The 13,480-nt window shown below is 38.4% G+C and overlaps 1 protein-coding gene across 1 annotated transcript; it reads right to left on the bottom strand.

Moving 5' to 3' along the window:
• Nucleotides 1-4,890: 4,890 nt before the first annotated feature.
• LOC148013302 (protein PHOSPHATE-INDUCED 1-like) lies at nt 4,891-6,334 on the bottom strand. The gene has a single exon (XM_087668078.1). It carries the CDS (start codon nt 6,327-6,329, stop codon nt 5,232-5,234), a length of 1,098 nt encoding a protein of 365 aa, XP_087524204.1. The 5' UTR covers nt 6,330-6,334; the 3' UTR covers nt 4,891-5,231.
• Nucleotides 6,335-13,480: the final 7,146 nt, after the last annotated feature.

The raw sequence follows: 13,480 nt of genomic DNA, 5'->3' as shown, positions 1-13,480 counted from the left end.
CGGCTGGAGGCAGGAGTGGTCCATCACTTGGGAGTGGCAGCCACAAGTCTTATCTAGAGGACTTTGCAAGTTTTCATTTTGTTCTTCTCAATTATTTCTTTACAATATCGCTTGTACTGACAATCATGTTTCTAACAGTTATTTTTTGTTTTCTTTGCAGCAATCCATTACAAACCACGATCCCATCGGCCTAGAGACTCGATATACAAAGAGACATGATCTCACTACATTGATCAATAGATTGCATGTACGTAACGGCCCAATAAGTCACTCATCTTTCTTGTTAGTAGTTACTAAATTTAATTTAAATGCATTATTATATGGTGGATTGATGTGTAGTTGTTTCGTTTTTTGCAAAGTCGGTTCGATGCTCCTTTGCACAGTAGGATGAGCTTTCAGATAGCGAGGATCTATAGCTCATGCTTGGATCCGTGGAGCGCACATCCTCTTCTTTTTTAGTCATGTGATCTATGTAGATATTTTCTATGCACTATGTTATTATCATCCTTTGTATATTGCCATGATTCCATGAGCACTTTCATTTAGCGATAGTATTTATTTTATATATTAGTCTTGTGAATTCAATTACACTTTGCCTTCATTTTGATGACCATTGTACACTTTATTGTAACCTTTTTGTATGGCCAAAATATAGCACATAGTGCAACATGTGGCCCTGCCACAAATTTTTTTTCTCTGTAACCATCGCTATTAGCATCGCAAATTTACCTGCACGTGTTGCTATTATCTTCGCAGTTTGCATCGCAAATCGTCTCTATTGGCATCACTATTTGTATCGCAAAGGTGTCGCTAATATCGACATGTTTAGCGATGATAAGCGCAATTTTTTTTTTTTGTGAACATTTTCATCACTTTGAACGTCGATAGATGAGGCCTGTATCTTGTAGTGCCTCAAAGGCCTTTCAAGTTTCTCCTTCAAGAGGTCCCATTGCAAAATGGCATATATAGTTGTGGATGGAGAGTGATTTCAAATGCTTCCAAGACAATAGATTCATAGTTATTGAATGTAGAGGGGGTGAATGTAAGTCTCCTATGTCTTATATTTTTATTTTCAAAGTATCTTTCTAATTCAAATAGCTTACATACTTTGTTGCAGTGGAGAGACTACTTTGATTCATACATGTGGTGGATATGGGAGAGGTGTATCAAACTAGTTTTGGATAGGGCAATTACTCCAGTGGACCCCGCCTCCCCTCTCCCATCTAAAACTTCCAAGGAACATGCAACAACAAAGGGCAAAGGAAAGAAAAGGACAACCACCAAAAAGAAGAAGTCCTCGAGGTTGAAAAGGAAGGAGTCTAAAAAGATGGGGATGCCTGAGATTTCTCGATTGAAATTTAATCCATCTCCTCTAAATCCCCAGGAGAAAAGAGTACCTAAGAAAAGTGAAAACATATATTAAGAGGAAACTAGTGATGATGAATGAAAGTGATAAACATGGAGCAACTATTTAGAAGAAGGAGAAAAGTCTTGAGGGTAGAGAAGTTGAAGATCAGAGAGAAGCTTAGCCTAAGGGTGGAGAAGCTGTAGACCAAAGAGAAGCCAAAGAACAGTCTGAGGGTAGAGAAGTTTAAGATCAAAGAGAAGCTAAAGAATAGCCCATTTTTCTGTTTGTACATCAGTAAATTTCCCTTGTATATTTGTAATACAATATTCTAACCCATGGTCTAATGAAATCTCGTTTTGGTCTTACCCATGTAAGATGATTTTTTGCTCATAGAATCACAAAGAATTGTAAAGTTCATGCCAAGAGTTTCTTGTAAATTGTACTCCAATTTTGTAATCCATTATATAATGAAATTATTTTGTTCAAGAAAGATGATTTGTTATTTATAGAATCACTACAAAGTTTATACCAAGAGTTCCTTTATAATATTTAAAAGTACATATGATTCCATGTTTCTGGTAACAATATCTGTGAGCAAAAGAAAAATGTAAATTATTTATGCATGCATATTCATGGTCCGAAAGTCACAACACTAGGAGGAAAACAACTCATACATGATCAAGAGCGCTCAACACTTTTTCCAATTATAGCACCATTTACCTTGAACTTATATCTAGGAGTAACATTGTCTAGAAACTCCAAGGTGTCTCTTGCATCCTTAAGACTCCACTTTGAAGTAACATTCACCTCCTTTACTTCTTGTGCAGTAACTTGCACGGTAAGTTTCAATGTCTTACAATCAATCTCAGAATCTAAGGGAACCCAGGCACCCATTCTAAGTTTATATCTTATGTAATCAAAACCTATGAAAAGGGATTGCGGAGATATATTATAGGATAAACCCAATGACTGAGGGCATACATTGTACCTTATGAAGTCACCTTTGTGGTCACATTCCTTGGCTTTCCAAGATAGACCTAAAATTTATCCAAATCTTCCTTTGAAAAGTTTCTGTTTAGCCATGAAGCCTTTGTCCTTTGTACACATGTTGTTTTGAAGCAAGCTACAAAAACATGCAAGGGTAAAAACCACGATAAGTGTAGTCTTCTCGAGATTTTTCCAAGAGTCATAGCCTTTTGAATATCTTGAGCAATTTTGAGTTTAAAACTCTCCATTGTTGCTTCTTCGGGCATCTCCCAATCCAAAGATGAGAGACTTGGTAACTACAAATCTTCAAGGTATCCATACACAAATGCTCTTGAGGGAACCACATACTATGCATAATACACAAAAATTCTACTTTCATTAAAAAAATTATGGTTTGATCAACATAAATAATGTTTGCAAATTAATCTTTATGAATGGCATGGAATGTCCTGCTGAGGCTCTTTATAGGTTACCACTCAAAACTTATCGATGGAAAGATATCCACAACCAATAATCCACTATTTAGCATTTGCTTCAAACAAAATAATATATTCACATATATATTGCAACTCAAACTTACAGTGTGCTTGTTGAGAAAAACATTCGCATGGAGCCAAGTACATATCTCTAGCCATGTAAACATGTTGCACTAAAGCAAACCAGCCTTGAGGGCATAGTCACACGCCAAAGTAGCCAAAGATGATTTGACTAATGCTAGTCAGTCCATTCAAGGAATAACTGGTTGGAAAGAACTGGTAGATTCTTTTTTGTTCTTTACACATTTGGCTGATGCCAATCATAAAGAAGTCTTGATTGAAGAAAAGAGAAGATAAACCAGGGCCTTCCTTTTCTGGCCCTCTTCCAATGATATTTGATATCCTCCCGTTTCGTTCTTTTCACTCGATGAGAGCACTGCAAGATGGTAGCATTGTAATCCAATTATTTATAGTAAATGTTTTGGGCTCCCATTCTCCTTTTGTGCTTTTGCTATAGATGGTGCAAGAGTTTATGGAATGAGAAGAACGCCTTGTGGATGCCATGTAAAAGGCAAGGAGCATGCAAACAATGTGCAAAGAAAGAAACCTAAAGAGAGAGGTCAAGGATCTAAGGGAAAACGTCAAGGAGACAAATTAAAAATGCTACGAGCGCCAAGAAGAACTTTAAAAATTCTCCCAATTTTCAAAACGGTCTAAATGAACTTATCTTTAATATCATGTCTTTGTCAGATGTTTTGTCAACTTTTATTAGTTAATAGGGCCTTTGGGACTAAAAAACTTGTTATGATTTGAAGAATTCGGCTAAATAGGAGGGAAAACCACAAAATGGACTCTACTATCTCAAAAGCGAGACGAGACAAGAATACCGTATTTTTATCCACGTGGCAAAATCTCTTTGGTTCTTTCCTTAATCCACTGATTAACAAAAGTGCCTTTTTAAAGCATTTTTGGCTCTAATGGCTTGCAAGACATGGCATTCCATGATTAGCTAGCTTGGTTGCTCTATTTGGGCCATGAAATATTTCAAAATTAAGTCGACTAACATAGTCACACTTGTTTATGAAGTATATCAATAGTAAGACGACACAAATTCAAGTGTGTACATTTAGTGATCTAAAACCCTCAAGCAAAAACTTTGACAAGCTAAAATCTCTTGTTCCTCTCACTTTACCTATTTCTTAAAGAAGTATAAATTGACCTCAATTTTAGTATAAATGACCAAATACACTCTTGCATTCTCATTTTAGGAAAAATTTGGATGAACTCTCTCTAATATATATAACTTTGACATCCAAGCTTCAAACCTAGTCATTCAACCACCCAAGGTGAAAAAAACAGCTCCAAGCATGTATCTTTGAATGTATGTTTATACTTAATATAGACTATTTGAAATCTAGCCTTCATACTTTAATTTATGTGGCATGACAACTGAGTTGTGTACCAACAATTACTTGGTGATAATATCTATAGAAGAAATTGATATTTTTGTACTTGTACTTTATAAAAGAAAACAATCAAAGTAGCATTGATACCTTTTTAACCCCCTAGCTTATTAGCTTACAAGCTGGTTGAAAAAATGAAAATCCCCTCTAAAGCTAGGGCTCGAAATTTCTATCTAAAGTAGACCATTGTAAATTCTTATTGCTTAGAACAATCTCAAGATAAAAATTATATATTTTTGAATTGTATTTAAAAAATCAACAAATTTATAAACATGAAATATCAAACATGTTCTTCAAAATGTACATGTCAATCTTCATGCTTATTTTTTGAAAAATTTACTCCCATCATACTATAAACACTAAACTTATTGTAATTTCCTTTAGCCCATTGATCAAAATGCATTACCATGGGAATATGTTTGTACATAACCTTATGTGTGCAAGTCATAGAACTCTCACATATGTATGAAATTCCCTCAAATTATTCACATTTTAGATGTTGCAAAAACTTGGAGTAAGCCATTGACATACCTAAAACCCAAAATTGGATGGTGGTCCTAAATTACAATTCCAAGTTTCATTAAGGTTGAAAGAGTAGAAGCATTCTCTAGGTTAGAAGAAGCACAATTTGCATTATCATTGGTTGTATTTGACATCAATGTACATAGCATCTTCAATTTATCAATACTTTAATTTGTAAATAGTATTGTAATATGTATTGAGTCTTAACTTGGACTACTCTATGAGAGATACTAATTGGAAAAGTCTAAAGGCATCCAATGCCAACATTCGTCTTGAGATAAAGATGAAGGAGGTTGAATGTGTCTCCTCGTGACCATGCCTACGATGGTTTATGAGAAAAGTGTCTACATATATCAACAAACTTGGAGGATGAGCTTGGGTAGGAATATGCTATATATGATTACAAGCAAGCTATGGATGTATATGCTATTAGACTTACGGTTGACCTGCACAAGAGAAAGTGGCCGGGTTCCAAATCCAAGGGACCAAGAATTTTTTGCCATTCGCCCCTTCCATGTTATACATGGCTCCAGTTAAAGAATCTTTCAAGAGGCGGCCAGGATAACTAGGGTAAGCTCCTTCACCAAACATACCTATGCATACACTCCCTCCTTCAATTGCCAAGGAAGAGTGCCCTTGGTAGTAGCCATTCCCATAGGGGTTAGTAGTTGCTCCAACAAGGACCTTAGCCAAGGTGATGGTCATGCCATCCACTGCAATGCCATTGGGTGCGGTTAAGGGCTCAATGGGTGGGCCCATGGGGGCCTTGGCAAAGGGCCAGGAACAAAGGCCCGGGCATTGCAACCCAGGGTTGCCCACCCAAGCAAAGGGCACTACATTCCTTCTTCTCTTGGGGTCTCCAAGGAGGGTTACGTGAGAGTGTTGCCCACAAGTGTGCATGCAAAAGCCTTGCACAAACACATCAGAGGCTGTGAAGAGGATATAAATGGGCAGCTTAAGATCATCATCATCATCATGTGACGCCGGAGGATAGGAATTGGCATGGGTTTGCACAAGAGAAGCTACGTCGGAGGCAGAGAGGAACTTGCCTTTGGAATAATGATCATAATGCAAGTCTTCCAAGAGGATGTTCTGAGAGACGCCATTGCCGCTGGAGTCGGTGTACGCCTTGGTGAGAGACCACCACTGGGAGACCGTGGGGGTCGATGCGCTTGGCTTCGTGCCGGCCTCCTCCATCTTATATTTCCGGCCAAGTGTAGTCGTGACGGAGATCTTGACGGATCTATGCAGGGAATGCTGCAGTGATAATAATGGGTCATGACTAGCCATGGCCGGAGTGAGGGACGAGAGGAAGTTAATGAGAGTCTCTCTCTCCGAGGCCGAGAAGTCTCCATAGAATGTGACCCTCAGTGCGATGGGCTTGTCGCCGGCCAAGACGGGGCCTTTGTGATAGGAGAGCACGAGAGGAGCAGGGCTAAAGGGCAGAGCACGTAAGGATAGAGCCGCCATGGGAGTGAGACATAAGACTGTCACTAGTGCAAGTGCCGCTAGGGAGGGTAAGCGGGAAGCCATAGAGAATGTGCAGCTGCAGATTAGATCACTCGAGAGATGCTGGCACTTTTATAGCTTCTGAGGTAAGAGGGCCGGGACCCGGTAGTGGAACACCTAACAACAGCTATCCTTATTGGCGAGAAAGACTTTCACTCCCACACGATTGATTTCTTTGCGAAAAATGCTAACTGTAGAACACGACCGAATAGCTTATCTATGTTCCCATACAGACGAAATGCTCCCTCTTCTATGAGTAGGCTCCATAGTGCTTGAAATTCCGTTCCATATATTATTGAGAGCTTGCCTTGGGGATTCCAAACCAACTTGAAGGTTTTGAAGCTTATGTGGCACAAGGAGAGCTTTGCCTTGGGAATTCCAAACCAACTTGAAGATTTTGAAGCTAGGAGAATGAGTTTGGTATTCAAGAAATAAAGATCGTTATTTTTTGAAGGGTGAGTGGGGTTTTTTTTTTTCTATCACTTTCTCACCAAATAAACACATGTACACACACACACACACACACACTCTCTCTCTCTCTCTCAATTGAATATAGGATATCATCATGAAAAGGGGAAAAGAACTAGTTAATCAATTTCATGCTCTCGAACATTATAACATATAGTTTCGTATATAGAGCAAAGAATCACTACAAGGGATAAAAGGTATAATGATAAAAAAATTTGATGGATCATGAAAAATTTTCGCTATCAATATGTTTACTAGAATAGGTGTTGATATAACCAAAATAAAATTTTGATGCTTATACCATTGCAATTCAAAAAATAAAATTTCAATGTACTTCTCTTTGCAATTAAAAAATATATTTTCGGTTGTATTCACACTTGTAAAATTTACCAAAGTTTGAAACATATTCTTCTCTATTCATTTCTTCAGCATCATTTCAACGAGGCAAGTGCACCAAATTTTCTCTTTTTAACTTGAATTTTTTACTTTTATTTGTGTATCTTGCTTTCTTTAGTAGAACTCCAAAATTTTCAAAGGAGAAAAAGGGAAATTCGAACATATGCTAAAGAAAAATAGAATCATACTGCTTTCTAGATATAATATTTTTCTTTCTTTCTTTGTTATTTGCTTGCTTTGCTAAAATATTTGGTTTGATTTTCTTTAAAATTTATGGTAGACAAAGAGGAAGAGAGAGAGAAAGAGAGAGGTGAAGAGAGGAGAGAGAAATAGAAAAGATATAGAGAGGGTAGAGAGAGATGAGAGAAGATAGAGAGGTGAGAGGGTAAAGAGAGAAGAGACAAAGGAGAGAGAGAGAGAGAGAGAGAGAGAGAAAAGAAGAAGAAGAAGAAGAAAAGAGAGAGAGATTAGATATACACAATCCTCCATTCTAATGGTAAAGAGAATATTCTCTAGAATATTCTTTGACTAACTAAGGAAGGTTCATAATATGGTTGGATAGGCCAACTAGACAGCCTTCCTAGCCTATAAAAGGAAGACCCTTCCAAAGCCATCATCAATCTATCTTTCATACCTAGTCAAAGTCTTTCTAGCGAGACTTAAGCTATTTGTCTATCATATGTCTACATTATCATCTAAGCTTCATAGTGGAAGCACATGGGTGGACAGATACATCTTTGTATCAATTTGTTTGGACTTAAAGCAATGTCTATTCTTCTCATACTTGATATGTATTCTTTACTTGCTGAGATTCTATCTATTGTGCCATATAATTTTTACAAGAGAGAGAAGAGGTAGAATCAAGATAAGAGAGGGAGGAAGAGAGTGTGTGAGTAGAGAGTAGAGAGAAGCGAGAGAGGGGATAGAGAAAAGAGATTAAAGAGGGACAAGAGAGAGACAAAAGAAAAGAGAGCTAGGAGAAGAGAAGAGAGAAGAGAGAGAAAGAGGATACTAGAGAGAGTGGAGAGGGTAGAGAGAAAGGAAGAGAAAAAAGAGAGGGGAGAGAAATAGTATATAGAAGGAAATGGAGAAAGAGGATAGAAAGAGAGTAAAAAGAAAATAGAGAGTGAGGATTGAGAGAAGAGAGAGAAAGATGGTAAAGAGGGAAAGAGAAGAGAGCAGAGAGAGAGGATAGAGGAAGAAGAGAGAGAAAGATGGTAAAGAGGGAAAGAGAAGAGAGCAAAGAGTGAGAGGATAGAGAGAGAAAGAGAAGAGAAGAGAAAGAAGGAAGAAGAGAGAGGGAGAGGGAGAAAGACAGAGAGATGAGAGAGAGAGGAAGGGAGAGAAAAGATAGAGACGGCTGCGTATAACCTGCTAGTCATTCAAATCCCAAAACCTATAAGCCATAAAGTAACCATCTCCATAACGAAGGAGAAGATATCTGTGTGACGACATAGGCTCATGTGGCATACATACAAATGCCTAGCAACTAAACATCCTCAAATAATCATAGAAGGGCTACATGCCACTCCATGCCTCATGGGATGTAATATCATCCAAGGTCAAGTTCGGCATCCTGTTAACCAAATAGAATGATGTCATAAGGGCCTCAATCCAAAAGCCATAAGACAACCCAGTTGTGGTGAGCATAGAAGCAACCTATAAGGTCAGGCACATGCCATGAGCAATCCCATAATACTGTCGGCACAAGAAATCAATGCCATATTGTTGACAAGAGGTCTGAAAGCTGGAAGAGAGAGCATGACTCTCATAATCCATCTGCAAGCACCTAGGCCTGCTACCAGCAGAATCCATAAACCTGTCAAGCATAACTGCAACATCCTAAATTTGCACCAAGGGAAAAGCCCAAACACGGTGGGTAGCATGATCAACAAAGGTCACAAAGTATGATGCTCCGCCAAGTGAGTGGGAAGGCATAGGTCCATATATTGCACAATGGACAAGATCTAGAGGAGCATGCCTCGTACGATTGCCATAAGCCAAGGGGGCTTTGCAAGGACCAAGATTACAATCAGGGCAAGCATCAAGATGATCTGTAAGTGACATAGGAGGCAACAATGAGTTGAAACGAGACAAGATCTCCATCTCTTTGTGGTGCATATGGCCTAGGCAATAATGCCATAACAATGCATGTGGTATCTACGTAACTGCAACCATATAATCTCCCACATGAGAGACATGCACTACATAATCACTTCCATATCTAGCACCTCTAGCCAATACCAAGGATTTTACCATCCAAGGAGCTCAAAGAGTCAGGGGAACTCTCATAAGAGAGAACAGGCTCATCAAGAGGACTGTTTGCATGATTAGAAGAGTTCAAAGTTGTCATAGCATATTGCACAGGGGACTCATCCAAACCAGAAGGGGAGAACACAAATGCATCAACCATGGATGCAAAAGCTCCCACACGGACAAGCCTAGCAGACAAAAGCATGACATATCCAACCACTGTAGCTCGCAGCCATAAAAGCATAAGCATGCCTCGAAGTCATAAGTGCATAAGCATCCCCGAAACATAGGAGTATACATAACTTTGCAGTCTCATACCATGTACTGATATACATGTCCAGCCAAGAATAGCAGGTGGAAAATAAACCTGCAAGAATCAAAATCCAATAAAAGCCCAAATATTTGTGTAAAAACATCCAGGTAAGAGGCTCTATAAAATACATAGCAGCAGACCGTGTGCATACACGGGTGGCCATAAAGATCAACTGCTCCCTGACATACACGGGCAATAGCAGCCCAAATAGTATAGATGCTATACAATAGAGAAGCAAGATGGCCATAACTATAAATCCCAAGCACTATCCAAGTCCACTAGTCAGTAAGTATCCCGCATATCAAATGAAAATAACCAATCATAGCTCAATAGGCAATTGCCAAAACAAGGAAGTAGTTCACTGCTCAATACCTGTAAGGGCATCCAAGTAATAGCCAAGATCCATAATCAAAGCGTCAAATCCCATATAGCATCCAAGGTCGCAACGGAAAAAGCCAAGTCATAACGAAAAATCCAAGTCAATGTCCAATTGCTCAAGGGAATACTCAAATGAATGTCAAGACGAGCTCAAACAACTTCCTTCCACAACCAAAGCATAAAGCATTCACCAAGACATCATAACCCGTACTGGGTAGCCTAGGCATAAACCATGTCATAGATGAAAGTCCAACTACAAAGAAGTGACATTCAAATCCAAATCAAACTCTAATCTCAGCTCAAAAGCATTTCGGAGCATAAACAAGGCATGTGGCATAGTCCAAATACATCATGACATCATACTGAGTAGCCGAGAGCACCCCATGAGACCAATAGGCATAACCCAACTGTAGCATAAATAGCTTCAGCCCTGAAGTTTCCAACAGCAAATAATAGTCCAAAATTGAGCAAAATAATGCTCAAACCAAGCTCAAATCAAGTGCCAACTCATAGGCATACATTCGCTGACATGTAGGCACCAACCGGGCATAATCGGGCATCAAATGACCATGTAGCATGAGCATAAAATGTAATGACAGGGGGCTGCCTGTGGACCATGTAAAATAGTCAATGGTTGAGCAAGATCAACTCCAAAACCATCTCACATGATAGGCATACATTCCCACATCATTCAGGGAGCATTCCGGACCAACTGGGTGACCAATGTCAATGCCAATGTGGCCCAAACATAAAATGCTAATGTAGCACTGCTATAAACTATCTGTGAACAATCCTAGACTGAAGCAAATCAGCCCACAAATCAATGCCAAGTCAAATGCCAAGTGCCGGGGGGTCCAATGGACCAAGATCAAGTGCTAATGAGTAGCCAAGTGGGTGGGAAAGCTGGAGAATGATCACGTGCTATCCAGGGCCTACCAAAAAATGGCACAAAGTGTCCTGAAGGGGGCTGATCATGTTTTTGATGAAGGGCTCAATAGGTGCCAATGAAGGCCCAAACAAAGTCTCAACAAGCCAAGCAAGGCGGGAAGCTTCAAGCTTCAAGGGGGAAGCTCATCAATGGTTGCCCCAACTTGTAAACCTTGCTGTACCTATGTGGACTGAAGAATGAGAGAGAACAAGATCTCATATCTCATGTAGATGCTGGGAAGAGCTCATGAAGGAGTGGCTCTGATACCAATTGAAAGGGATGCAGGAGACGCGGGAGAGAAGAGCACACACAATGTAGGTGTTGTCAACAAAGTTATGACAGCCTTATTGCACTTTCATATATATATATATATGAATAAAGAATATGGGCGGTCATTGTACATGGGCAGGCCCAAGGGCCTTTTACCCCAACAATATTCTATCGCTTATTTTGACATAGATATTGATGTACATAGAATAAAGCTAACACCCGTTGTTATTCTAATGGCAGGGCTTGACATTTCAAAGAAAATTTGCATGTATTTTGATCTTTATATTTCATTAGTATACCCTTCATATGTCATAGTGAATTTCACAAGTTTGTCCTACCACACATAAACAAGAGCATGGATAGAAGTCACAAGTTCAAGACATGGATGCTTCCAAAAATGTTTGATTGTGGAAAATACCTCAATTCTAGTAAAAGAAAAAACACATATATACACATTAGCTCATACATGATGACTATTCCCCTTTGGTGTAAATGTATGATCCCTAAGAAAGTTGGGACCCATGTGCATCTACCATTGATCACATCAAACAAGACCATGGGAGGAGTAGATGACCTTCAATTTCTTAAAAGGTAAACAACCCTTTGTTGGCCTAAGAAAATTCATAGTATTGGTTTTGAGGTTTTTACTCTTTCTGCAAGTGAAATCTTATTCTCAATAAAAACTTAAGTAAAAATTTATTTTCCTTCTTTGTCTTCCTCTACATTTAACTCTTTGTGATCTTTCTCTTCCTCTTCCTCTTTATCTCTTTTTCTTCTCCTTCTTCATCTTTCTCACCTTCCAACCATGATTGTCACTAAAAATATCTTTGTTTCTATTAATATAAAGTAAGAAGACTGTAGAAAGGAGAAAGAAAGAAGGTAAGCTATCAAAGCAATGAGGAAGGTGAAATGAGGTAGCTGATTAATTCTCTAAATGTCCTAACTGAGGCCTTTTACACCTTTTATACCCATCAGTATGACTAATTATTTCCCATAGTTCCCATCTTATCCCATTGTTTACATTCCATTTCGATCCCAAAGGGTTTTTCTAGAGTATTCTCCCTCATAAACAAAAAGAATAACATTTGTGGCTCAGTAGTGGGGCTATAGAGTACGACTCTATTCAAGAAAAATGGATGGGAAATTTCAAATCTTGATGGAATTTGGGTGTATAGTCATGTATGTGAGATGTCCATTAATGGGGCATTGGTAAGTTATAAGCTTGGCCATCAATTAAGGATCAAGTTTATTTACAAATGGCCCTTGCAATTATGTGGAGAATTCAAATATTGCTATTACTAGGCTAATTGATTTGGTTATAGAACCGATTGATGAGTTTGAAGATTTATAGCCACCATTCTTTGCTACAATATTAGTAGTATATATGTACCAAAGTCTCAACCAAAGTAGTAATTCATATATAAACATAGTAAAAATAGTGGAGTAACTTCTAATGTCAAGGATCCTAGTATAGATATTGATTTGGTTTAGGTAACCACAAGAGACTATGTAAGTAATAACATCAAATTAAAGGACCTTAGGTGTTGAAGAAGCATGACAAGTTTCAAGGTTACTTAAACTACATGAGATTTGCATTGAGACCAATATCATCATAGGGATATATCACTAGTGCAATCAAAAGTACTAGTCTATTGCATACAATGTAATTAGCTTGCTATAACACATAGAGGGGAGTGAGTGAGACATGGTTCAATATACCTACTTTAACTTGAGACAAACCATGAATGGTATTTATTATTACCTTGCATGTTCATTGTAGTGTGTCTAAGCACATGTCGTTAAAGTATACAAGGCATACTTAATCATTGTTTATGTAGCACATTTCGAAGAAATAGGGAGAAATGGAGCCTAAGAAGTTCCCTTCCTATATAATTTTGTGCTTTCAACATGCTAACAAATCCCATCAAGAAATGTGTGAGTGTGTGTCAATGATCATGTGGTAGAAAGAGACTAAATTTACATGATTAATGAATAAATAAAATCAACAATCTACCTATTTGGAGGACATAGCATCATAAGGAATGGCAAGGGAAAGCCTCTTTTCATGAGAACAAGATACAAGTAACTGGAAAGTCTTCTTTTGGACACATAATCTGCTTTAGAATTATAATGACATATTTGCAATATAGTTCATGGCCTTGAAGAGAT

The sequence above is a fragment of the Lygodium microphyllum genome, chromosome 26 (genome assembly GCF_053477565.2).
Source record: "Lygodium microphyllum isolate KBCC chromosome 26, Lygodium_microphyllum_v1.1.10, whole genome shotgun sequence".
Lineage (NCBI taxonomy): Eukaryota > Viridiplantae > Streptophyta > Polypodiopsida > Schizaeales > Lygodiaceae > Lygodium > Lygodium microphyllum.
The sequence above is the reverse complement of the archived record's forward strand: the minus strand, read 5'-3'. Positions and strand labels throughout refer to the sequence as shown.

Bases quoted from the DNA above. Each gene is read 5' to 3' on its own strand.
- LOC148013302 (XM_087668078.1), bottom strand. From the start codon at position 6,329: ATGGCTTCCCGCTTACCCTCCCTAGCGGCACTTGCACTAGTGACAGTC.